Source organism: Temnothorax americanus, unplaced genomic scaffold (assembly GCF_048541705.1).
Source record: "Temnothorax americanus isolate GAGA-0224 unplaced genomic scaffold, ASM4854170v1 Scaffold249, whole genome shotgun sequence".
NCBI classification, from domain to species: domain Eukaryota; kingdom Metazoa; phylum Arthropoda; class Insecta; order Hymenoptera; family Formicidae; genus Temnothorax; species Temnothorax americanus.
In genome coordinates this window covers 1-23,573 of record NW_027509390.1, presented here as the reverse complement: position 1 = coordinate 23,573, position 23,573 = coordinate 1, and the positions used below count along the sequence as shown (strand labels likewise).

The 23,573-nt window shown below is 33.6% G+C and overlaps 5 protein-coding genes across 9 annotated transcripts; 2 read left to right on the top strand and 3 right to left on the bottom strand.

The window, feature by feature from the left end:
- The first annotated feature begins 273 nt into the window (after window positions 1–273).
- On the top strand, window positions 274–8,909 carry Pds5 (cohesin associated factor B pds5). Of its 3 annotated transcripts, none has more exons than XM_077408711.1 (17): window positions 274–701; window positions 1,580–1,735; window positions 1,823–2,017; window positions 2,111–2,301; window positions 2,385–2,592; window positions 2,684–3,190; window positions 3,272–3,570; window positions 3,652–3,994; window positions 4,081–4,185; window positions 4,309–4,728; window positions 4,821–5,183; window positions 5,275–5,506; window positions 5,617–5,864; window positions 5,948–6,244; window positions 6,667–6,702; window positions 6,833–6,883; window positions 6,957–8,909. In XM_077408711.1, the coding sequence occupies exons 2-17, from the start codon at window positions 1,655–1,657 to the stop codon at window positions 7,011–7,013; spliced, it is 3,633 nt and encodes a 1,210-aa protein (XP_077264837.1). In that variant the 5' UTR covers window positions 274–701; window positions 1,580–1,654; the 3' UTR covers window positions 7,014–8,909. The 3 variants fall into 3 exon arrangements, with proteins under 3 accessions (XP_077264837.1, XP_077264839.1, XP_077264838.1); XM_077408712.1 differs by lacking the exon at window positions 274–701 and adding an exon at window positions 853–989; XM_077408713.1 differs by lacking the exon at window positions 6,667–6,702 and having other exon boundaries at window positions 275–701.
- Rs1 (Dead-box helicase Rs1) lies at window positions 8,902–13,149 on the bottom strand. Its single transcript, XM_077408714.1, has 14 exons — window positions 13,032–13,149; window positions 12,391–12,487; window positions 12,062–12,235; window positions 11,848–11,938; window positions 11,517–11,662; window positions 11,047–11,352; window positions 10,821–10,948; window positions 10,522–10,719; window positions 10,307–10,451; window positions 10,023–10,204; window positions 9,632–9,960; window positions 9,278–9,523; window positions 9,126–9,207; window positions 8,902–9,062 (listed from the first exon to the last, which is right to left on the bottom strand). Exons 2-14 carry the CDS (start codon window positions 12,475–12,477, stop codon window positions 8,963–8,965), a joined length of 2,214 nt encoding a protein of 737 aa, XP_077264840.1. The 5' UTR covers window positions 12,478–12,487; window positions 13,032–13,149; the 3' UTR covers window positions 8,902–8,962.
- Window positions 13,150–13,189: 40 nt separating this feature from the next.
- Window positions 13,190–23,044, bottom strand: LOC143898922 (uncharacterized). 3 transcript variants are annotated; one of them, XR_013257330.1, is made up of 7 exons: window positions 22,778–23,044; window positions 22,562–22,708; window positions 22,230–22,474; window positions 22,041–22,136; window positions 21,508–21,857; window positions 13,640–13,769; window positions 13,190–13,299 (listed from the first exon to the last, which is right to left on the bottom strand). XR_013257330.1 is itself a non-coding variant. In XM_077408720.1 (6 exons), exons 1-6 carry the CDS (start codon window positions 22,831–22,833, stop codon window positions 13,734–13,736), a joined length of 930 nt encoding a protein of 309 aa, XP_077264846.1. In that variant the 5' UTR covers window positions 22,834–23,044; the 3' UTR covers window positions 13,602–13,733. The 3 variants fall into 3 exon arrangements, 2 of the variants coding, with proteins under 2 accessions (XP_077264846.1, XP_077264847.1); XM_077408720.1 differs by lacking the exon at window positions 13,190–13,299 and having other exon boundaries at window positions 13,602–13,769; XM_077408721.1 differs by lacking the exons at window positions 13,190–13,299; window positions 22,041–22,136 and having other exon boundaries at window positions 13,602–13,769.
- LOC143898925 (uncharacterized) lies at window positions 17,763–19,152 on the bottom strand. The gene is made up of 3 exons (XM_077408725.1): window positions 19,010–19,152; window positions 18,733–18,835; window positions 17,763–18,464 (listed from the first exon to the last, which is right to left on the bottom strand). Exons 1-3 carry the CDS (start codon window positions 19,056–19,058, stop codon window positions 18,308–18,310), a joined length of 309 nt encoding a protein of 102 aa, XP_077264851.1. The 5' UTR covers window positions 19,059–19,152; the 3' UTR covers window positions 17,763–18,307.
- Window positions 18,917–20,510, top strand: LOC143898924 (uncharacterized). The gene is made up of 3 exons (XM_077408723.1): window positions 18,917–19,363; window positions 19,447–19,662; window positions 19,818–20,510. The coding sequence occupies exons 1-3, from the start codon at window positions 19,239–19,241 to the stop codon at window positions 20,059–20,061; spliced, it is 585 nt and encodes a 194-aa protein (XP_077264849.1). The 5' UTR covers window positions 18,917–19,238; the 3' UTR covers window positions 20,062–20,510.
- Window positions 23,045–23,573: the final 529 nt, after the last annotated feature.

The window sequence follows — 23,573 nt, the reverse complement described above, 5'->3', positions numbered from 1 at the left end:
ATTTTTCGAACGGAATCCGCGTCCGCGGGCGGCGATTCGTCGCCGCGCGCGCGTCGCGTCACGGCGGGGGAAGAGGGGAGAAACGACGTCGATTGGCCGCCGCGGGTCAAGCGTGAACGGCGTCGCGGTTCGGTGAAAACGCGGCGACGTCGGGCCTTGCGAGCTTCGAGATAAATCGCGCGCCGTGCGGCGGCAACTTCGCGCCGCGCCGTCCACCAATGGGAACGCGGGGCGAGGCCGGGCCGGTGATGTATAGCGAGTAGAGCGACGCATCGCTATCGCTGATCGCGTCGCGCCTGATCGCGCCGTTGTGGTCGCGGCGAACTTCAGGCGATCGAATTGCGCTGTCGCGTCCCTCGGCTCGGCACGCTTCCGCGTACTGGAACGAGAAGAGCTCGTCCTCGCCACCGTTTTTCCTCTCCAGTCTCCACCGACGCCGCGGTCCTGCCGACCATGCCAAGTGTCTACGAAAAGTCGCGCGGATCACGTCGCGGGCGGTACGCACGCACTTAGTTAAGAACCAGGGCGGTTCGGAAAAAGCCGCGGCTTGTGCGTAAAGACGAGTGGCGAGTGCTGCGGCCCCGTGAAAGAGGCGATTCCACCGCGCGGCGCGGGCGGCCCGTCGTCGGGATATAATTTGCTTTATCGATAGTTTCAGTGTCACAGGTCACAGGCCCTGCGGCGCCTATGCATATCTCCAGGTAACGCACGACCACGCGTCGCCGCCGCTCATTCCCCTTTCCCGCCACGGCGTTCCCCGGCCTCGGCCAGCACACCTCGCGCGGCTCCCCGTCCCCGTTACGCGAGAATCTTGTTTACGTCGTGGCTTGTATACGTGCACGGCGAGCGCACATAACCTCGAAACCGACGGCCTCCGACGGTTGTCCGTTGCTCCGATAATCAGTACGCCCGTCAGCTTACCGATACGACGTCGAGTAACACGGTATTTTGTCCCGCTCACGTTCCACCCGACTGTTTCGTTAACCGAGGTGAATCTCTGTCCTGGCGTCCCTCGTGAAATATGTTGCCAAACCACCCGTGCAAAGAGGCTTCCCCAGTTTTCATTGTGATCGTCACTTAATACTGTTCAAATCGTTATCGCATCGACACTTTTGTCTTGAAATATATTAGAATGTGATTTAAATCGACAATCTTTTTTTTTAAATATGATATTACCAGCGTTGTATCTTAAACATTGACATTGAGCTTTATATCACGTGAGATTTTTAGAGTATATTATAAATATGTTGTGTAAATTCTTCTAAAACGATCTATAGAAAGCACAATTTAAAGTATCCTATAAGAATTTCATAGTTTCATATAAATCTATATAGATTAAAGGCTTATTTCTCTTTTGAATGTTACCCGTTTGTTGTATTTTCTGAAAAACGAGATTGTACTGTTAAACATAGCGTATATGTGAGATAAGATATCAGTGACATATTACTTAACGTAGACCTTGTGAACAAATCAAACAAATCGTTGAAGATATCAAAATCGTGTTCCCTGTATTATAAATCCCTTTCAACTCAAATCATGTCTTATAGATCTTTATACATAGATAAATATTGCATTACAGAATTTGGACCGTGTTCTAGAATACATTAAAGATAAAGTGCTTGGTTACATTTGGTTGGTTTACTAAGTAGCCACCATGTCTGAAATAATATACCCGCAAGGGTGCAGATCAGTCACCGAAGATTTAGGTCCAGATGAGCTGATCAGAAGACTCAAGGTATACTTAGGAAGGCATATCTTACCGCTGTGACAAACAATACATTTATTATGTAAGACACGATATTAAGATGTAACAATTATGTAGACACTAGCGCACACGTTGCAAGCTATGGGACAAGATGAGGGAATGTATCAGCAATACATACCACTGGCATTACATTTGGCGGAAGAGCACTTCTTAATGCATCAGAGCAAAGATGTACAATTACTGATTGCTTGCTGCATCGCAGATGTTTTAAGAGTTTACGCACCAGAGGCTCCTTATAAAGATGCCGATCAGGTAAATATTCCAGTTATAATTCACGTGAATTAATCATTGATTATTGATCGAACTAAGCAGTTTATCTTTGCTGTTTCTAATATGACTTTTTAGGTCAAAACGATATTCCTGTTCCTTATTAAACAATTGGCAGGTTTAAAAGATCCTAAAGATCCTGCTTTTAAGAGGTACTTTTATCTACTTGAGAATTTAGCTTACGTCAAATCTTTCAACATGTGCTTTGAGCTAGAGGATTGCCAAGAGATTTTCTGCGCATTATTTTCCCTCATGTTCAGAATTGTGAAGTGAGTATACCCGAAGATGAAAAAGAAAAAACAGATTGTTAAGATTTCTGCAATGTGATGCGATTAATACAACGTATTTTTAGTGACGAGCATTCTGGTAAAGTTAAAAGCTTCATGCTGGATGTTTTATGCCCACTTATTACCGAATCTGACATTGTCAGTAACGAACTTCTGGATATCATACTTATGAATATCGTAGAACCAAACAAGACGCAAAAGAAGAATGCATATTTGCTGGCTAAAGAGTTGGTAATCAAATGTAGCGATACATTAGAACCATACATTCAAGCGGTAAGTAATGAGAGTGTTTCTTCCAAGAAACAAATGTGCCAATTTTCTTAGAGACACTTATACAATACTAAAACTTCGTAATGTTTTACAGTTTTTCAATCATGTCTTAATATTGGGTAAGGAGGAGAAGAGTTTACAAATTTGCAAGAAGGTATACGATTTGATCTATGAGTTGAATCACATATGTCCGAGTGTCTTGCTGTCCGTCCTTCCGCAACTAGAATGTAAATTAAAATCCTCATCTGAGAATGAGAGATTGGGCGCTGTAGCATTGCTTGCTAGAATGTTCTCCGAAAAGGGCTCACAATTAGCCGTACAGCATACACAATTATGGCGGGCGTTTTTGGGACGATTCAACGATATCAACGTGTCGATTCGTAATAAGTGTGTGCAGTATTCAATGCACTTCTTGCTAAATCATCCTGAATTGAGGAAGGATATCACGGATACCTTGAAACTGAGGCAACACGATGCCGATGAAAGTGTCCGCTACGAAGTCGTTATGGCTATAGTGACAACTGCCAGACGGGACTTCGAAGTTGTGTCAGATAGTGAGGACTTGCTCGAATTTGTCAAAGAAAGGACTTTGGACAAAAAGGTAGAATATTAAATCTAACAAAGCTACTTAAATTTAATACTTACGTTTATGGCTTGAGTTTATTAATAATTATCTTTTCAGTTTAAAATACGGAAAGAGGCGATGTCCGGCTTGGCTATGATATACAAGAAACATTTGAACGATGCCGACGTGCCGCAGGCAACAAAGAAAGCGGTTATTTGGATAAAAGATAAAATATTACATGGTTATTATATGGCAGGCATGGAAGACAGATTGCTGGTGGAGAGATTGCTAAATACGTGCCTAGTACCTTATCAGTTGCAAGCTGAAGAGAGAATGAAAAAATTGTACCATCTTTTAGGTACAATTGATGATCATGCTTCTAAAGCATTTGTGGAACTTCAGAAGCACCAACTTGCGTATGTTATGCATTAATTGTTTTAATTTACAAGTTACCACAAAGATGTCTTTTAATATAAATTAGTTTATTACATGTTTAGTGTGCGAAGGGCAGTAGTTGAATGGATAGACATTGTGAAGAAACCAGACGCTAAAAATGAGCTAATGACGAAGATTCATCAGATATCGCGCTTCCTGCCAGATCCCATGAAAGTACAGGAGTTTCTTCAAAAATTTAGCTCTCATATGAAGAAAGACGCCAGATTATTACAGGAAATGGAAACGATTGTGCAACCGAATGTCTCCTGCAAGGAATGCGCTGAAACGATAACTAAGGTTCTCAAAAAATTAGGACAGCCCGTTATGACTAATTTATATTATAATACAATTAAGATGCTGCTCGAAAGAGTAAGCTCTGTCATGATTGACGAAGAGGCAATTCGAGTAAGTATCTTATCTTTCGGAGTCTATTTTATTTTATTGTTCATTTATGAAGAAACGTTTAATATGTATGTATATGTATAAATCAGGTTTTGATCGGATACGTCTTAGACTGTTTAAAGGGAGGTAACGTGATAGACGAAATCGGTCTTAATCCGAATAATGCTGGGGAGAAAGGATTAAGACTATTAGTGGTAAGTCGACAATTCGGTATCCTAAAAATAAATGTTTCAATGTAAATTAATATAATTTTTTTTTATACATTAAGAGAGAATTTTGTAACTAAGAGCACAAGTACATTATCCGAAATATTTCAGATGCTTTCATTTGTATTCGGTCCGCATTTCCTGCATAACGATATATTGATGCAATTGGTCAATTTGCTTGAATTGGAGGACGAGATGGTAGCACCGTTAGTTCTCTCTATCTTCACGTTCTTGGGAAAATATAAACCTCTGTGCGACGTGGCGCCGGACATTATGGATCTTATGGTAAAGATATGCAAGAACTTCGCTGAGACGGGAACACCGAAACAGGCAAAGCAAGCTGTGAGATGTTTGTTTGTCAACATGACCAATATTCATGATACCATTTTCCCCGAGATCATTGAGAGAATTAAAAACACGCTGACGCCGACGTCGGAATATTATCGGACGTCTATAGTCACGTTAGGTCACATAGCGTATAATTTGCCAGAAAAATATCAAGTACAAATAAAAAATATGGTGTCCAGGAAAGTAAGTGCAATAAAGTTAACAGTTATAACGTTAACACTTGTAATCAGCATTTTAGTACTTTGTTGTACACGGTATGATCTTTGTTTCTGCAGATAGTTAAAGAATTACTAGTGAAGGAAAGCAGCGAGCAAACCTCCGAAGCTATCGAGGGAGATTGGTGCAAAGAGGATGAATTACCCGAAGAGACGCGATGCAGATTGGAAGGCTTGAAGTGCATGGCTCGTTGGTTATTAGGATTAAAGTCCGACGTATTGTCAGCGCAAAAGACGTTCAGAATGCTGAATGCTTTCATGGTGAACAAAGGTGACTTGCTGTCACAGGGACGTTTGAGCAAAGCTGAAATGAGTTGGTTGCGATTGCAAGCGGGTTGTTCAATGTTGAAGATATGCGAACAGAAGGGCGTCGGCGATCAATTCACTGCAGAACAATTTTATAATCTTTCGCAACTCATGGTGGTACGTTCAGCGTGAATCTGTTCTTACGTTTAATATAATGAAAAATAAATTTCAGTCATAATTTATCTCAATATATCAACTTGGTACTTAGGACGAGGTCCCTCAAGTCAGAGAAGCTTTTGGTGGTAAGCTGCACAAAGGTTTAGGAAGAGGAATTCCAAACAAATGTCTACCACTGGATTTCATGGGATATTACGCCCTTGCTGGCAAGGAACAAGATAAGAGATTAAAATGTGTATTGAAGACATATATGCAGACAGACATAAATAAAAGGAGGGATTATGTGAAAACTCTTTCATTGGGTACTGTTGAGCGAGCTATGGGTAAGAGATTAAATAAGACACAGTCGTTAAATAAAACAAATTTTGTTAAGTGTCGTATTTACCATTTCGTCAAATTAATCCACAAATTTCGTTACTTTGTAATTTCTCAGATCAATTGCCCCATATTTTGCCGGATTACATGCTAGTTTTCGCGGTACCTGTTCTCGCGCATGACCCCGAATTTACGAGTCATATGATGGTGAGCCAATTGAAAGTTATTCAACAATGTCTTTGGTTCATCTTGGAGCCTCTCATCACGAAGAACGAATATTATTGCTACGGATTTTACAAAAATCTCGTGGAACGTATGAAGACTCACAAAGACGCATTGAAACCTGAGGACAACGAAATGAATTATGTGATTATTATAAATAAGATTTGTCTAGCTCATTCCAAATAATTATTCGCGATTGAACTAATTTTAATTTTTGTTACGTACAGAAATTGTGGGCTGTTTGTGACTTGGCAATGAATGTAATATACACCAAGACTACCAATTTCGACATGAAGGAGTTTCCGAGTGAGACGCGAATTCCTACGATGTATTTTAAACGGTCAGACGAAACAATGCACAATCAGAAGAATTACTTACCTGTGGAATTACAAGTGAACATGACGAATCCAAAAGGCAAGGGATCATTCCACAATACACATACGGTTAATGAGAGACTACAGCGCAAGGCTAAATCCAAACAACAGAAGGAAGTAGGCATTGGGCCTAATGAAACAGATGCAAGGGTAAGATGATTTTTTAAAACAATTTTGCGATTGTTTTCGGATATTTCTAGTTTGTTTAAATTGAACTGAATGTATAGGGTATTCCTTAAACAACGCCCACTAATTACATAGTACTATTCTTTATAAAAAAATAAATCGAGAAGTCCTAAACCATTTTTGTTATAATGCTTGATAAAACAGTGATTGTTGAGTAAAGTTAATCCAATCAGCGCCGTCTTTTAGCCGGGCATCTAGTAGTGTGCTTGAGCGCGCCGCTGCTGTATTATAGCACTTTGTAATTAGTTTTTTAAAAAACACCCTGTATATGCAAATAATAATAGATATTCCTGTTAATTATATTAAGGTAATAATTAAAAACAAAATAATTGTGATGGAACATCACACAAATTTAATACTCGAGTACGTATAATTGTTATTTCAAGCTGCAAGTTGGAGAAGTGGAATGTATCGATGCCCAGGTAACTTGAACGTAATATTAGAATAACGTTGTGTGCTCTTTCGCTAAAAATTTCCCTTTCCTATAAATATCCTAGTGTTTAAGTGTGAAAAATGTGTATGTAACATGTATTTAGATAAATTTATTTTCAGCCTGCGGAAGCATCAGAGACCAGGATTCAACTGCCTGGTTTAGAAGAAGAGGTAAAAGTTCTCTTCTCGATTGCGAAAAATCCTTTAATGCAATGCGCGTTTAATGTTATTTTTCATGTTTTAGATCGAGGAACCACCAGCGAAGAGGGCATTAAGGGAATCGGATAAAGTAAATAAATAATTCAGTGATCGGACTATACCCGGGGAACATTGGGACGGGGAAAGACTTAAAGAACATGATAAGAAAATTAAAGAATCTAAAAAATACTTTACAAATTAGAAAACAGAATATTTTGGTTATATATAACAATTAACTAAGTCGTTCGTGTATTTCTAGAGTGTAAGATGTTAAGATTATGACACAGTAACGTCAGGCTTATAATGCAAAGAGTTCTCTGGATTTGCAACTTGTGAGCAAGAAAGAAAAAGAAAAAGAAATAGAACGAAAAGTTTATTAATTCTTCGCAAATATATGGACCCGTGAATATAATTTGATTCGTTGACGACAAATTTATACATATTCGTGTTTATCTTTCGTTATTTTTGTGACTGATAAAATGCATTAAAGTAATTTACGATATAGCAAAAAAATTTCTTCAAATGGTCCGTGTCAGAATGAAAATTTTTTTGTAAATTTTATAACAGATTTTTCCTGGATCGAAACTTATTCGGTACACGATCATTATTCACTTTAAGGCCTATCTACATAAGACGCAGAATGCGAGTCGCAAGACACACGCACAGTCTACATGTCAATCTAACAAAGAGGTTAGATTGACATGTAGACTGTGTGTGTGCGCTTGCGACTCGCGTTCTGCGTTTTATGTAGATAGGCCTTTGCACTATGATACATGAACGTTTTTTTTTTGTCTATTTCGCAACTGTCTAATGAACGCTATCACAAGATTTTTACTAAAAAATAGTATCAGTTAATAAGCAAGTATATATAAATATTGTCAACATACTTTATTAATAAATGACTGAAGTGAAAACTTTCTTTTTGAAGAGAAACATACCCAGATATATCAATTAAATTGTCACTTTATAAACAGTCAAGGAGAATACTACAGTTTTGTTGCATAAACGATACATATTAGATAAGAAGTTGTGTGTCTATTGGCTTTGCGATCCAAAGTTGTTGGTTTAATAATATAATTATCGCCACACTCTTTCGTCGCGATTATTATGATTGATACACATTAAGTGTGATCATGTGTAACAATAAAAAAAAAAGAATATTGCGAGAACTTGCGAAAACCTTCAACTTTTGTATTTATAAATAAACATAAAATTAAAATTATACCGATTGCGAAAGATTATTGCGTAATACCTTAATTTATGTCAATGTATATGCAATTCTTGCAATTTACAAGTGTGAAGAGATAAACGCGTTTCAATTTTATTTATTAAATATAATGTTCGAAGGAGAGAGAGAGAAAGAGAGAGAGAGAGATAGAAGATTTTTGAGTATGAATTTTTGAATGGAGTTTTGAGTAAAAAAGTGGGCCTAGATTTTAAAGATTTAAGTTCTCAGCATTATAATTATTAAACTTAAACATTCAACTGTCTTAAATTTAAACATGAATGAAAATGGCGCATGAATTCGTGAATGGTGATGGATGATTGAAATCGCATAAATATTATAGAATTAACATATACCTATTACCTTTTTTCATAGAAATTACAGTACAATGCACTTTCCAACAATTATATATTTTCCAAATCTATGAAAATATGTCATTCTTTCTCTTATTATCATTGATATTTCTCTTTTTTTCGTGTAGTTTTCTCATTAGATTCAGTTTTCTTATTAGATGAGATTCATGCTATATATTATCAATTAGCAAATATCTTTATATATATTATGCTGATTGAAATTGGAATACGATAAAAACATTTTTGAAATGTACGATCCTTTTCTGCATAGTACTGCAATTTTATTTAAATAGGTCATAGATTACGAAAAATATACATAATCTGATTAAACAACCAATTAATCAGTGCTATTCATCTGTCGATCTGTGAGACATATGGCGTATTGTAATGGTTCTATAATAAAACAAATTAAGTAACACGCTGTATGTATGTGTTTAATCATAGAATTATGCGTGCCGCGTATATGTTACAAAATTAGCGCTTTTTAAAAGATTTTTTTTGGCCCTTTCCTTTCGTTGCTAATTTACTTTTCTGTTGCGTTTTAAATGTGTTCTGTTTTTTCTTGACGTTTGCTCTGGAAAAAAAAATTACATTATGTATTATATAAATTTTGATAAAGTAAAAATTTAAAACGTACTCGTATCGCATTCTTTTAACACCCTTTTTGCTCGTATCTGTTAAATCAGCGGCGAACGATGATCTTGGTCGTTTCAATGATCCTAAAATAACAATTTATTGAATTAACGACGCCTTTGATATAAATATGAAATTACAGATACGAAATTATACCTTTTTTAGCAGAACCACGATTATTTTCATCCATAACTGTTCTAATTTTCTTCTGCCTGTTACTTTTTTTGGCTAATCGCGCTTGATAGGCGGCTATTTTTTCTAGTTCTTTCTTAGCTCTATCCTCAGCTGTATCCTTTTTAGGCTCATTTTGTGCTTTTTTCTTTTTTTCTTGCACTATATTGGGAGGTTCTTTCTCATGCTTTTTATTTTTGCCAATTTGTTTCTTAGTTAATCGAAAATTATCTGAAAATATATAATTAAGTAGTTTACAATCCGGAGGGAGCATATTGCTGTTCTTCTCTATCTTTCTTATTGGGATATAAAGTATTATATTATAATATGCTGTATTACCTTTCTCTCTCTTTCTTTCCTTATTGGATTGGAACCAACTTCTCTTATCCTTGCCATCTTCAACTTTAAGTAACTTCTCAACGCGGTTAGCTTCATTCTCTACTTTAGCCAATTCTCTTTCACTCTTTTCCTCTTGCAAAATCCTTTCCACGTCTGGTTCCAAGGATTGTAATTTCTTATTATATTTTTCTATTATGTCAGGCGGTATTATCCTATTCTTGACCGGATTTTTCGCTTGCTTGATAACTTCTTTTACCAAAGAACGTTCCTGTTCCCCAGCTAACGATACAGAAACACCTCCACGTCCTGCTCTTGCAGTTCTCCCTACTCTAATAATTACAAACGTAATTTTTTCATATGTAAACAATGTGTTAGAAGCTTTATTTCATACCTGTGTATATAATGTTGAAGAGTAGCAGGCATCACAAAATTAATCACAGTCTTTACACCGCTTATATCTAAACCTCTTGCAGCAACATCAGTCGCTAATATAATGTCAATTTCCTCGTCTTTAAATTTCCGAAGATTCTCCAATCGTTGTGGTTGTGTGAGATTACCATGAAGTTCCCCAACCTTGAATACGAAAAAAAGACATTATATAAATTAATATTATACTCATTATTAGATATTATTCTTCTCTACTTTCTGTTATATCCTAATTAATGTTTTACTTACTTTCACACCTAATAATCCCAATAAAATATGCAATCTGTGAGCTTGTTTTTTCGTTTGTACAAAAACCATGGCGTGATCGTGGAAAGTTCGACAAACTAACGCTGCTAAGATTGCTTCACGGTCACCTTCTCTTTCCTTACGTATGCTAAAATCATATTTATATAATAAATAATAATAATGTATTAACAATAATAACTGCAAGTAGTTTCTTTTACCGAATAAATTCTTGACGCAGATTAAAGGCTACATCTTGATTGCTATCCACGAATATTTTAATAGGTTTGTCAAGAGACACTGCAGCTAAATCTTTGACTTCTTCAGTCATGGTAGCAGAGAACAGGATAGTTTGTCTGCTTCTTGAGCATTGCTTCACAATGTATTTCATTTGTTCAGCAAAGTATTCATCTAACATTCTTAAATTAAAAAGTTGATTAAATATAGTTATTATCATATATGTAATCAATTAATAACGACACAGTACTAAGGAAACATATTTGTACACTAATTATTTTACCTATCGGCTTCATCCAGAATTAATACTTCAATACCGTCCAAGGAAAAAGTAGGCGCATTTCTTAAATGATCGATTAATCTCCCAGGCGTTGCTATTACAATATCTGGATTTTTTCTCAGTACACCTTCCTATACAATGCATGTAAAAAAAGTATGAAGAATGAATTATCCAATTTTGGCTTTAATAATTTAAAAAAAGTTATATAACAGAGGATGAAATAATTTACCTGTACTTTCACATCCAATCCACCGACAGACAAACCAACTTCTACTGTTGTAAATTGAGCTAATTGTTTTGTCACTTGATAAACTTGCACTCCCAGCTCTCTGGTAGGCACAAGCACGAGAACACGCGAAATAGCGGGACCGTCCAACGGCCTGTATAATAATCTTTCCAAAGTGGGGAGCATGTAAGCCGCAGTCTTCCCTGTGCCCGTTGCCGCACAACCACAGATGTCACGACCCATTAAAGCGACCGGAATGGTAGCAGATTGTATGGGAGTTGGTTGTACAAAATTCATTGTTGTTATGGCCTAGAAATTTGTAAAGTTTGTAAAGTTTTTGTAAATTAATCATTATATACTACTATATTTTAAATAGATTTTATACTTTTTTTTATTAGATATTAACACATTTCATATGTGTATATACTATCTTGAATACTATTTTACAAGGTAATTGCAATGATATTACATACCTTCAGCAAAGGCCTAGATAAGTTCATTTGATAAAACGTAGCATGCGTTTGAGAATCTGTATATTCCTCGAAATCGACAACTTCCTCGTCCTCTTCTTTCACAGACTTTTTCACTTTGCCTTTCTTCTCCTTGGTCTTAAAGGTATCTATAATTGATCAATAAGCGAGATAAGTATTTATGTATTCCTTATTAAATGTATATGACATATGAATAATATAATCAATATTTCCTGTTATGCACGAGTATGTGTGTGCAAATATAAATCCATCAAAATCGTAATTTCCATAAATTTGTTTCGGCTCTGCATTATATAAATAAAACTAGTTATACCTTTTTTAAGTTCATCCTCAGATAGAGAAATTGTATCGTCATCCTGGTCTATTTCTGGTTCAATTTTAACAGGATCATCCTCTGTTCCAGCCTAACAATCATAATAGCAAATTCTTGTTTATAATCTTATCAATTTTAACAGTAAATATTTCATAAGACATTAAGATTTATTGTAACATATCTCATGACGATTGCAGATAATGACGTCACATACCTGCTTATATTCTTTCCTGACTTTCTTTATCTTGTCATCTAATTTTGTGTTCGGTTTGCGTTTAATATACTTGCTCAAGTCATTCCAGGGATCCTGATTGTGTTCAGCAGCAGTGAATTGGAAGCCACTGTCGAAGTCTTTGCTCTCTTTTTTCTTCTGCTTCCGTGGTTGATACTGATTTTGGAAGAAAATTATTAGCTCTCGAGACAAAACAAAGATATATTTACAAAGAAAAAGAACATTTTACGAAACAAAAGTAAAATAAAGCAAAATGTTTTTAACAGGAATAGCTTGTATCGTTTTGACACAAAGCTTCCGTTTCAGCTTACGTCGTCCTCCTCGTCCGAATTCTCCGAATAATCCGGCACCTCCTGATCATCCTCGATTGTCTTTATCAAATCGCAGTTGCTCGTCATTTCTCAGTACCTAAATAAAGCAGTAGCAAGAAAAACATGTGGCACTCGTTTTGGAGTCTTTGGAGGTTAACTCCCAACGACACCAACACGTGGGTGCGCACATAGGCGTCGACGCACCCAATCACTTACGCACTGATAATTGACAATTTATATATTACAATTATAAACCCAATTATAAACAGTTTATATAGTACAATTATGTACCTTTAGACTAAATTCAATTTCTCTTATTAATTTTATGTGAATTTAAAATGGCTATAATTTAATACAATATAAATATATATTTTTTCAAAAAATGTATTAAAGTTGTTTTAATTATATAAGCTTAACTTTTAATAAGCTCCTTATTTCCAGTCGTTTATAACTCCAAAAACTATGCGTCTCGATGTTTGTTATCGAGAAGGAAAAACTCAAAATTTTGTAATATACATCTTCTATATCGACATGGTCTTTTGGCAGCATAATGATAAAATGTCCTGACTGACTGAACTGACTCATCAACGCCCAAACCCCTAAACTTGAGATGATAAGAAACATATTTAAAAATTACAAACAGGCCGCAGGGGGAAGTGATCCGCGCAGTTCCTTGGGCCTAACGCACCCACGGCATTACCGAGTTCAAAACACCGCGGACATATGTACACGAATAATTATACATACACCCATACACGTATGTACACAGTCTAGAGTGTGAGGAATTACGAGTGAACGAGTCTATAGCACAGTATAACCATACCCAGTAGCGACACTGAGTGTCGGCACCTTTGATGTAGTTGTCCTCAAGTCACGTGGTACGTCGCCATATTGTCAGATGTACCGGCGCTACAATTGAAATGTACATATATAATTAAAAAATGTATATGAGTATATATAATCAAAAAAGATTTTTTGCGCAATTTTAATTATAATCCAAAGAATTTCTTGAAGTAGAAGAAATGAAAATAATACTTCTGTGTATTTTGTATCATTTTATTTCAAAATTTTTCGTAACTTATTGTGTAAATAGAATTGTAAAATGTATACAAAATATATATAATTATTGAGCTCAAAAGCGAATATAGATCATTGGGCGCAAAAGCTAATATTTTTATTTGTTCTGTCATTGAGTAAAAAATGCATAAAAATATTTAAAAAAATACTTATGTTTATTCCGAATACTTGCGTTAAAATTTCATAATTTTTACTGAAAATTTTAGTAATATATAAATATTAAGATATCCATTTTTTTTTAATTAATTGTTCCTCATGGACATCCTTCAGTAGAAAGAATGTGCTCCAAATGTCAATGTCAACTGAAACAATAATTGGAATAAGTGAAAACATGTAATATTCACTATCATTATGTGCTGTTACTGTATAATACTTACATAAAAAATAGTAAAAATGTTAAAAAAAGTAGCAGAAATGTTAAAAGGAGTAGCAGAAATATTAAAAATTTATTTCAGAAAGTAACACATGCATTTTGACATTCACAAAGTTGCCAAACACATTTAGTTTTATAACAATAAAATTATAAACGAACTTCAATAATAAATTTAATTAACGAAAACACATTTACTTTTATAAAAGTAGATATTAAATAATTTGCATTTATAAGGAAAATACAGACATTAAATTCTAATCGTGACGTAAAATTATAGTTTTTCTGTGTCCGGATTGCGATTTGAAACGTTTATTAATAAATTTTAATGTATAAAATAGTCGAACTCGAGCATATAATTTCAATAAATAATTATGCGGAAAATGTTGACACGGATGAATAAATTCAACTTCTTTAAAAATGGTAATGAGGATACGAATTATATGCTTTTGTACAATCAATTCCTCAATTTTAGAAAAAAATAAATTTTCCAACGTTTTAAGATATATTACGAAATCATCGTGCGGCATAGATAAATTTCCGAAAGGATTATCTTCAGTAGAATTGTAAGCCCTAAAGAAACAGTAATATGAAGTTTCATTTAAGTCGATGTACGAGTGTGCATATTGAGAACAAATCTCACACGAATGTTTTTGAAGACATTTACGTATTACGTATCCACAAATATATCGGAACGCATCTTGTTCGTTTACGTCCATCTGACGATAATCATGATCATCCAAAAGTATTGGTGTAATGTCATCTGTCTTAGGTTCAACATCCATATAATTCTTCTCTCTAAAGTTTGTAATAGCTACAAATATATCAGCACTGTCTCTTTCACAATTTCCAGTTTCAGCAGTACAATATTTCATAGAAAAAATTTTTCTGAATGAATAAAAAAACTGAACTGGGGTAGGATTAATAACATTGCCGTTCAATCCTCGAATAGCCGAAAAAAAGTGTTCCAAACAGTCCTGAGTAAAACGGCGTAATAATAGAAATTGCATTTCTGGAAACATATTTTGCACATGTTCCCACATTTGAAGAAGAGAATTTATATTGTGTTTCATGCATTTGAAAACTTGAACTTTATTAGAAATATTAACACCAGTTTTATTAAATATCGTTATTTTGGATAAATAATCTTCAATTTTTGAAAGAAATTCTAATTGATATTGCGCTCCCCGAAAAGCTTGTTTAAATTGTGATGGATGTTGAACCGAAGATGAATTGAATAGATCAAAGTAATCGTTCATATTTTGGATAAAATCTGCTGTTCTAAGTGCAATTGGAGCAACCGCAGGTTTAAAAGCTCCAGAAATTACCATTTTCCTCAAGCTACTACTCACTGTAAAACTCAAAATTTGTGTAGCCAAATATACTTTCATTTTATCGAAATTTGAAAATTTCATATGCTTATCAGTGAGTTTAGGTGCAAGTCGAAATTGCCTAGTTTGATCTTGTTGAAATAAATCATCAACGCACTTCCAAGATATAGGTTTAGAGTCATACTCAATAATATTGTCATGGAAATTATTCCTGACAGCTTTAATTATATGAGGTGAATCAAAAAGATGTGAGATTCGCTCGTTATTAACAAAAAAAAATGGATTGTTCTCTGTCACACCTAAGTATTTAGCGGTTAATTTAAAATTCCCTCCCATGTCTGAAACAAACGCTACTACTATAAACCCCGCATTTTGCAGTTTTGTAATTGCTTGAGGAATAATGGTTGTTAATTTCCTAGCAGAAAATGAAGAATGAAGAAAGAAGTAAGCCAAAGGTTGTTTCCAATTGTTGCAAATCCCTCTGATCATTAAAACTGCAACATTACATGCTGGAAGATATGATTTACCATCACCCAAGTCTTCAAATCCAATGACTTCATCCTGACTTATATTATAATACAGATTTGCTTTAATTGATGCTTCATCAATGCATAAAATGCAATACTTCTCGAGAGGTGACGAAGAAGCCTGTAACTTTTTTTTCAAAACATCGAAAACAAAATCATGCAAACCTGGAGTAATTTTCAAATGTTCAATCATGCGTTGTAAGGTTCTTACACTGGGAAGGATAAATTTTTGTGCAAAAGAATTATAAATTCTGCCTCCCCCAGAAAACAACAAGTAGAAACTTGCACATTGTTTCCTCGTAGTTTTTAATTGTGCAAGTAGAAACTTGCACATTGCTTCCTCATAGTTCCTAAGTGTGCAAGTTTTTATTTTATTCGAGGTATAATTATCGGTATTTATTTGTTTTGGCTTCCTCATAGAGGAAGCTTTGTTAGCAAAGGTTCTGATTTCACACTTAACTCTTTTGGGGACTGCGTAAATAATTATATACATTCACTAAAAAATACTAAAAATACTTGTCCATTTAAAAACTAAAACAATACTTTATCGATAAAAAAAATCAGCCCGATATTATAAATATTTGAGATAGCGATTTATTTTTAATTCTATTATATTTTCCAGTCTTTTCTACCCCTATTTCATATATAATTGGTTAAATTTGGTTGATCAGATCAAGTTTTATAAAGCTTCTATGTATGTACGAATTCTTCGAAATTTCAAATGTGTGTAATACGAGATCTGATCAATCAAATTTTAATGAATTATATATGAAATAGGGGTAGAAAAAACTGGAAAATATAATAAAATTAAAAATTAATCGCTATCTCAAATATTGAGAAAACAGCAGCGTAAACACATTTTTCAAAAAAAGGAAAATCTGCATAAAATCTATACCGGTAGACCGATTTCAATAAAATTTGAGGAGGACATACTTTCTAGGATACTCTATTTGTGTGCAAAAATTCAAACTGGTATCTAAAAAATTGTAGAAGTAGATGCGTGTACAAAAATCCGTACACACACACACACACACACACATACATACATACTTCCAGACATTTTTTACTAATATGATTTTTCGATATTTTAGAACATTCTAAACCTATTTCCATCAAAATCTCGAAAAAAAAATTTTTCACCATTACAAAGCTTCCTCTATGAGGAAGCAAAACACTAAATTAAAATTGAAATACAATATTAAATATAATAACAAAAACAAATAATAAATTTCAATTATTAAAAATGTAAACAGGGCCTGCAGTAACGGGCCTTGAACGCCCCCTATTGAATCTTCTCAATCCTCCCATCCATCTTCCTCTATATCCTCTTCCTCTATATCCTCTTCCTCGCCATTCTCCTTCTATCCAGTTTCCTCTTCTCCATCCGCCTCTTCTCCATTCACCTTCTCTCCATCCTCCTCTTCCTTTCCATTCTGTACCTCTCCAACTCCCTCTGCCTCTCAATAAGTGCGCTGTACCTCTCCAACTCCCTCTGCCTCTCAATAAATGCGCTCTTGATGAGTAATATCTATTCCAAAAATATAAATAGTAAAATAATGAAAAGAGGGAAGAAGACGTAAAATTCAATGAAAAATTAAAAAAAGGAAACGGTTATGGACGGAGATTATATTTTAATTTATAACCTTTTGTAATTATACGTTATAAATTAATCTTACATACCTCGTATCGTCTTCTTCTTCTTCTAAAATTAATTCTTTTTCAATTTCTTTCTCTCCATTCTCTTCTTCTTCTCTTCTCTGCTTTGGGTCGGTTTCTCTTTTCCGTTCTCGTTCCATTTCTCTTTCTTTTTCTTGCTCTTTCTGATTTTTTTCCAGTCTCCTAAGTATTTGAGAATTGACATAATGTTCTAAGATTGTTTCTTTAATAGTGACAATCTAAAAATAAAGGAAAAGAGTACAAACCTTTCCTTATTTATTTCCTTGTTTATTTCTTTTTCCCTCGTCTTTTTTGGTTCTTCTTTTTTCTTCTTCTTATTTATTTTCTGCAATTCCATTATATTCTCCTTTTTATCGTTTTGAATCGACATATTTGTTATACGAATTTGATCTGTGAAACAAGCATCTATTGATTGTCAATTTAAAAAAAAGACTAAATAAGTTGCTTGTTTCACAGATTATATTTGCTTTTCGAATACGGGTACTTATAAAAAAACGTAATATATATATTTTGATATACATATATATATATTTCTCACGATACCTAACAAATGGACGACATGGCTGATCGCATGAACGTAGGGGAGGAATATAGAAAAAGTAAGTGAAAATTAATTACTTAGAATTTCCTTATATTTTCTACGCGCGACTTGAATACCGAGTTATCGATGAGTTATTTCTTTAATGTCTAAAAATTTATATGTATGTATAATTTAATAAAGTAAATTTTTTTCTAAAATAGTAATGGAAGACGGTATAGACGAATTACTGGTAAATGCGGTACTAGTTTACGAGAGAGAGCAAGCCGAGAATGCCCGAAACGCTGCCTGATATAACATTGTTTTATTAGAGATTAAAATAACAACAAATATATTTCTGTGTAGAGAGAATGTTGAAGAACGGTAAGATTCGAGAAAATCACTAGATTTATAATATTTAATTGTCTTCTTCTTGATTTTCTTGATCCATCTCTTTAGTTTTCTTATGCTTTCGCTCTCTTGCCTCTTCTTCTTCATTTTCTTGATCCATCTCTTTAGTTTTCTTATGCTTTCGCTTTATTGCCTCTTTTTCTTCAATTTCTTCGACATTCTCTCTACACAGAAATATATTTGTTGTTATTTCAATCTCTAATAAAACAATGTTATATCTAAATCAGATTATTTTCTAAAAATTAAAGTTTTTCTTCAGGGATATAAATCTACTTAAATAACCCAGATAGCATGCATGTTGCATAAGACGTCATAAAGATATTTTTAAGATAAAGAAGATATCTTAAGATATCTTTAACATATCTTTAAGATATCTTATGCAACATACATGCTATCTGGGAAAATGATTTTTACCCTGTTTGCTTTTTCTACCTTTTTTCAACATTTTGATCAGCGTTTCGGGCATTCTCGGCTTGCTCTCTCTCGTAAACTAGTAACGCATTTAAAAGTAATTCGTCCATTCCGTCTTCCATTACTATTTTAAAAATAAAATTACTTTATTAAATTATACATACATAAAAATTTTTAGACATTAAAGGAATAACTCATCGATAAACCGGGACTCAACTCGCGCGTAGAAAATATAAGGAAACCAACACGCGCTCACGCAAGAAGGTTACAAAATTCTAAGTAATTAATTTTCACTTACTTTTTCTATATTCCTCCCTTACATTCATGAGATCAGCCATGTCATCCATTTGTTAGGTATCGTGAGAAATATATATATATGTATATCAAAATATATATATTACGTTTTTTTATAAGTACCCGTATTTGAAAAGCAAATATAATCTGTGAAACAAGCAACTTATTTAGTCTTTTTTTTAAATTGACAATCAATAGATGCTTGTTTCACAGATCAAATTCGTAGAACAAATATGTCGATTCAAAACGATAAAGAGGAGAATATAATGGAATTGCAGAAAATAAATAAGAAGAAGAAGAAAGAAGAACCAAAAAAGACGAGGGAAAAAGAAATAAACAAGGAAATAAATAAAGAAAGGTTTGTACTCTTTTCCTTTATTTTTAGATTGTCACTATTAAAGAAACAATCTTAGAACATTATGTCAATTCTCTAATACTTAGGAGACTTGAAAAAAATCGGAAAGAGCAAGAAAAAGAAAGAGAAATGGAACGAGAACGGAAAAGAGAAACCGAACCAAAGCAGAGAAGAGAAGAAGAAGAGAATGGAAAGAGAGAAATTGAAAAAGAATTAATTTTAGAAGAAGAAGAAGACGATAAGGAAAATAATAATCAAAGAAAAAGAAGAGGAGGAAAAAATCTAAAGGAAAGGAATAGGAGGTATGTAACATTAATTTATAACGTATAACTACAAAAGGTTATAAATTCAATTATAATCCCTGTCCATAACCGTTTCCTTTTTTTCATTTTTCCTTGAATTTCCAATCTTCTTCTTCCCTCTTTTCATTATTTTACTCTTTATATTTTTGGAATAGATATTACTCATCAAGAGCACGCTTATTGAGAGGCAGAGGGAGTTGGAGAGGTACAGAATGGAAAGGAAGAGGAGGATGGAGAGAAGGTGAATGGAGAAGAGGCGGATGGAGAAGAGGAAACTGGAGAGAAGGAGAATGGCGAGGAAGAGGATATAGAGGAAGATGGATAGGAGGATTGAGAAGATTTAATAGGGGGCGTTCAGGACCCGTTACTACAGGCCCTGTTTACATTTTTCAGAATTGAAATTTATTATTTGTTTTTGTTATTATATTATTTAATATTGTATTTCAATTTTAATTTAATGTTATATTTAAAATGTAATCTTTGAAAATAATAAAAGCGTTAAATGTGATTTAAAATAATAAACGTTTATATTTTATATAATTTTTTTTTAAATAATTTTTATAATTTTTTTTTTAAAGTATTTTTTTTTAATTAAATAGAGATTAAAGATTGTGATAAGCAAATCAACTTTAACCCTTAGAGACTATACGTGAGGTCTTAACCGCTTGTTAAAGAATAATGTTAGAAAATTTATCTTAATTTTGTTATATTTTATATATAAAATATTGACAACTTTTCTAATTCTATTATTTTCTTCAGTCTTTTCTACCTCTCTATTTTATATATAATTGATTCAGATTTGGTTGATCAGATCCTGTTTTTTAAAACTTCTATATATGTACAAATTCTCCGAAATTTCAAATGTGTGTAACACGAGATCTAATCAATCAAATTTTAATGAATTATATATGAAATAGGGGTAGAAAAAACTCAAAAATATAATAGAGTTAAAAATAGATCGCTATCTCAAATATTGAGAAAGCTGCAGCGTAAAACACATTTTTCAAAAAAATGAAAATCTGCATAAAATCTATACCGTTTTATGGATTTTAAAAAATTTGAGGAGGACATACTTTCTATGATACTCTATTTGTGTGCAAAATTTCAACCCGGTATCTAAAAAATTGTAGAAGTAGATGCGTGTACAAAAAATCCGTACACACACACACACACACACACACATACATACATACTTCCGGACATTTTTTACTAATACGATTTTTCGAGATAAAACCGAAGCTATCAAATATGAACATTTTAACTCGATTTCAATTATTATATAAATTAGAAACTGTATGTATAATTCTCCGAAATTTCAAATGTATGTAACACGAGATCTAATCAATCAAATTTTAATGAATTATATATGAAATAGGGGTAGAAAAAACTCAAAAATATAATAGAGTTAAAAATAGATCGCTATCTCAAATATTGAGAAAGATGCAGCGTAAAACACATTTTTCAAAAAAATGAAAATCTGCATAAAATCTATACCGTTTTATGGATTTTAATAAAATTTGAGGAGGACATACTTTCTATGATACTCTATTTGTGTGCCAAATTTCAACCCGGTATCTAAAAAATTGTAGAAGTAGATGCGTGTACAAAAAATCCGTACACACACACACACACACACACATACATACATACTTCCGGACATTTTTTACTAATACGATTTTTCGACATTTTAGAACATTCTAAACCTATTTCCATCAAAATCTCGAAAAAAAATTTTTTCACCATCACAAAGCTTCCTCTATGAGGAAGCAATATATCTAAACAAAACTTTTTAAATGGAAGCGAATATTTTCGTCCTTTGGCTGACTTATATCTACTAAGACGTACTTGAGTTTTTACAAAATTTGCAATCTCTGGTGGTAGAAATTCGTCTGTAGCTTCACAATATTCATTCAAGGACATTTTTTGTCTTATTTTTGAAGTTTGTATCTTATTTTTCTGTCGTTCTAATTGTTGTTTTAATTTTCGAATTTCTCGATGTAACGCTTCAATTCTGCCTCTCAAAATTCTTTTGCGCGGGGAATGATTAGAAAATTTTGGCTCTGTTTGACTATATTGATGCAACTGTCGTGGTTCTGTTTGAGCATATTGATCCAAATATTGTAGCTCTGTTTGAGCATACTGATGTGACACTGATTCCACTTGCTCATGTTCATATTGCCCATGATGGTCGTTAACTATAATATTTAAAAATACTACATCACTTATGAAACTTAAAAAATTAATGATTATATTCCATTCATTACAAAGAAAGAACGAATATATAAATTATAATAACCATACATCAATTTTATTTTCTAATTCACAAAAATTTCATGTTACTAGCATTAGTTAATTCTATATTGAACTAAAATTATTACCTAATATTGACTGACATTCAACTTTGTCTGAAAAGCCAGTTTCAAATAATTCCAATTGTTGCTTATCATAGTTAGATTTAATGATATCACACTCAACTGAAATATAGTAATTATGTTCACAAAATTTTTGATATTTCCAACCATACACACACACACACACACACACACACAGAGTTCAAAACTGCTTACCTGATATTACTGTATTTTCCTCAGAATCATCACTCAAATTAAATGTTGCGTTGTTTTCACTTGATAATTCAAAAGATTTATCATTTTCCATTTGTTCGGGGATTGCATGTGGTTGAAGTCTGTTTTTCAAATCGTTTAAAAACATCGACGATTTAAAATGATCACCACAAACTTTGTAATTTTTATATAAATTTTCTGGTGACGTGTTAATTTCGCGACCACATTTTTCCAACCACAATTTTGCTCTGAAAGATGTTTTGTATAAAATATTAATGAAAAAACACTTGATATATAATTCAATTAACAAATCCGCTAATGGAAATTATTTTTACCTATCTGGGTCTTTTGGAAAACGAAAAAAACTGGGACCAGATTCACGCCCAGAAATATTTGAACAATTCTTCATGGCACAACTATATCCACCTCTCTTCATTAACTTCATTTTAATGTAGCACGTCACACCCGGAATTTTCTTATCACTAATAAAAAGACACAATTTATTCAAATAAAAAATATGTCATAAAACTGTGGAGGTTGAGGTTACCTACGATGTTCGAGACGCAACTGGGCGCAACCATGTTGTGAGATGTACGGACTCGCACATGCGCACTAAAATTTTATTCCGGGTCGGACGGCTGAGTGTCGCTACTGGGTATGGTTATACTGTGTCTATAGTCTATGCTGCGCAGTTTAACTTCTGTTTGGGACGCTTTTATGGAGGCGTTCATGTTAATCCAGTCATAAGTCTTGGATGTGATACAACTATATATATATAGTTTCGGTTTCTCTATTATGGCCACATGGGTCCCCCACGATCTTTCCTTTATTTGAAAAAAAAAAAAAAAAAAAAAAAAAAAAAAAAATTAAAGGCCGGCATCACAGTCTCCGATTAACGTGATTCTCCGATTAAACTCACTCTGCATCTCTTTCTAACTATCCCCCTAGAAAGAGACGAAGAGTGAGTTTAATCGGAGAATCTAGGGAGAATTACGTTAATCGGAAACTGTGATACCGGCCCTAAGGATGTATTACCATTACCTATACCTTTCCCAGCCAAAAGTACAGTAGTAATCTGAGAAATCCAATATATATCGGTTGTATGCATAACATCATAACAAAGACATTAATGTTACTGATTTAAGTGATTTTAACAAGTTTTTATGATTATTAACAGCGTATTTGTAAATATTCTTAATAAAAGCTCAAAACTTTTGGTTGGGAATCTTAAATTCCCTGAATCTAACTGCTAGAAATAAAAATCATACATGAATAATATGGATAAAGACAGAAAGTAACGGTTAAATATGATCAAAAATATCACGCAATAGTATAAAATATTATTAT

Coding starts and splice junctions, on each gene's coding strand:
- Rs1 (XM_077408714.1), bottom strand. CDS start 12,477: ATGACGAGCAACTGCGATTTGATAAAGACAATCGAGGATGATCAGGAG. Junction 11,353..11,516: donor TATCTAGGCCTTTGCTGAAG/GTATGTAATATC, acceptor ACAAATTTCTAG/GCCATAACAACAATGAATTT. Junction 10,720..10,820: donor ATTCTGGATGAAGCCGATAG/GTAAAATAATTA, acceptor TTTTAATTTAAG/AATGTTAGATGAATACTTTG.
- LOC143898925 (XM_077408725.1), bottom strand. CDS start 19,058: ATGGATGACATGGCTGATCTCATGAATGTAAGGGAGGAATATAGAAAA. Junction 18,836..19,009: donor AAGGGAGGAATATAGAAAAA/GTAAGTGAAAAT, acceptor TTTTTAAAATAG/TAATGGAAGACGGAATGGAC. Junction 18,465..18,732: donor GATCAAAATGTTGAAAAAAG/GTAGAAAAAGCA, acceptor ATTTCTGTGTAG/AGAGAATGTCGAAGAAATTG.
- Pds5 (XM_077408711.1), top strand. CDS start 1,655: ATGTCTGAAATAATATACCCGCAAGGGTGCAGATCAGTCACCGAAGAT. Junction 2,018..2,110: donor CTTATAAAGATGCCGATCAG/GTAAATATTCCA, acceptor ATGACTTTTTAG/GTCAAAACGATATTCCTGTT. Junction 3,191..3,271: donor AAAGGACTTTGGACAAAAAG/GTAGAATATTAA, acceptor TTATCTTTTCAG/TTTAAAATACGGAAAGAGGC.
- LOC143898922 (XM_077408720.1), bottom strand. CDS start 22,833: ATGTGCGAGTCCGTACATCTCACAACATGGTTGCGCCCAGTTGCGTCT. Junction 22,475..22,561: donor TTTCCAAAAGACCCAGATAG/GTAAAAATAATT, acceptor AACATCTTTCAG/AGCAAAATTGTGGTTGGAAA. Junction 13,770..21,507: donor CAAATTTTGTAAAAACTCAA/GTACGTCTTAGT, acceptor TTATTGTTTCAG/TTGACATTGACATTTGGAGC.
- LOC143898924 (XM_077408723.1), top strand. CDS start 19,239: ATGTCGATTCAAAACGATAAAGAGGAGAATATAATGGAATTGCAGAAA. Junction 19,364..19,446: donor AAGGAAATAAATAAAGAAAG/GTTTGTACTCTT, acceptor TCTAATACTTAG/GAGACTTGAAAAAAATCGGA. Junction 19,663..19,817: donor CTAAAGGAAAGGAATAGGAG/GTATGTAACATT, acceptor TTTTTGGAATAG/ATATTACTCATCAAGAGCAC.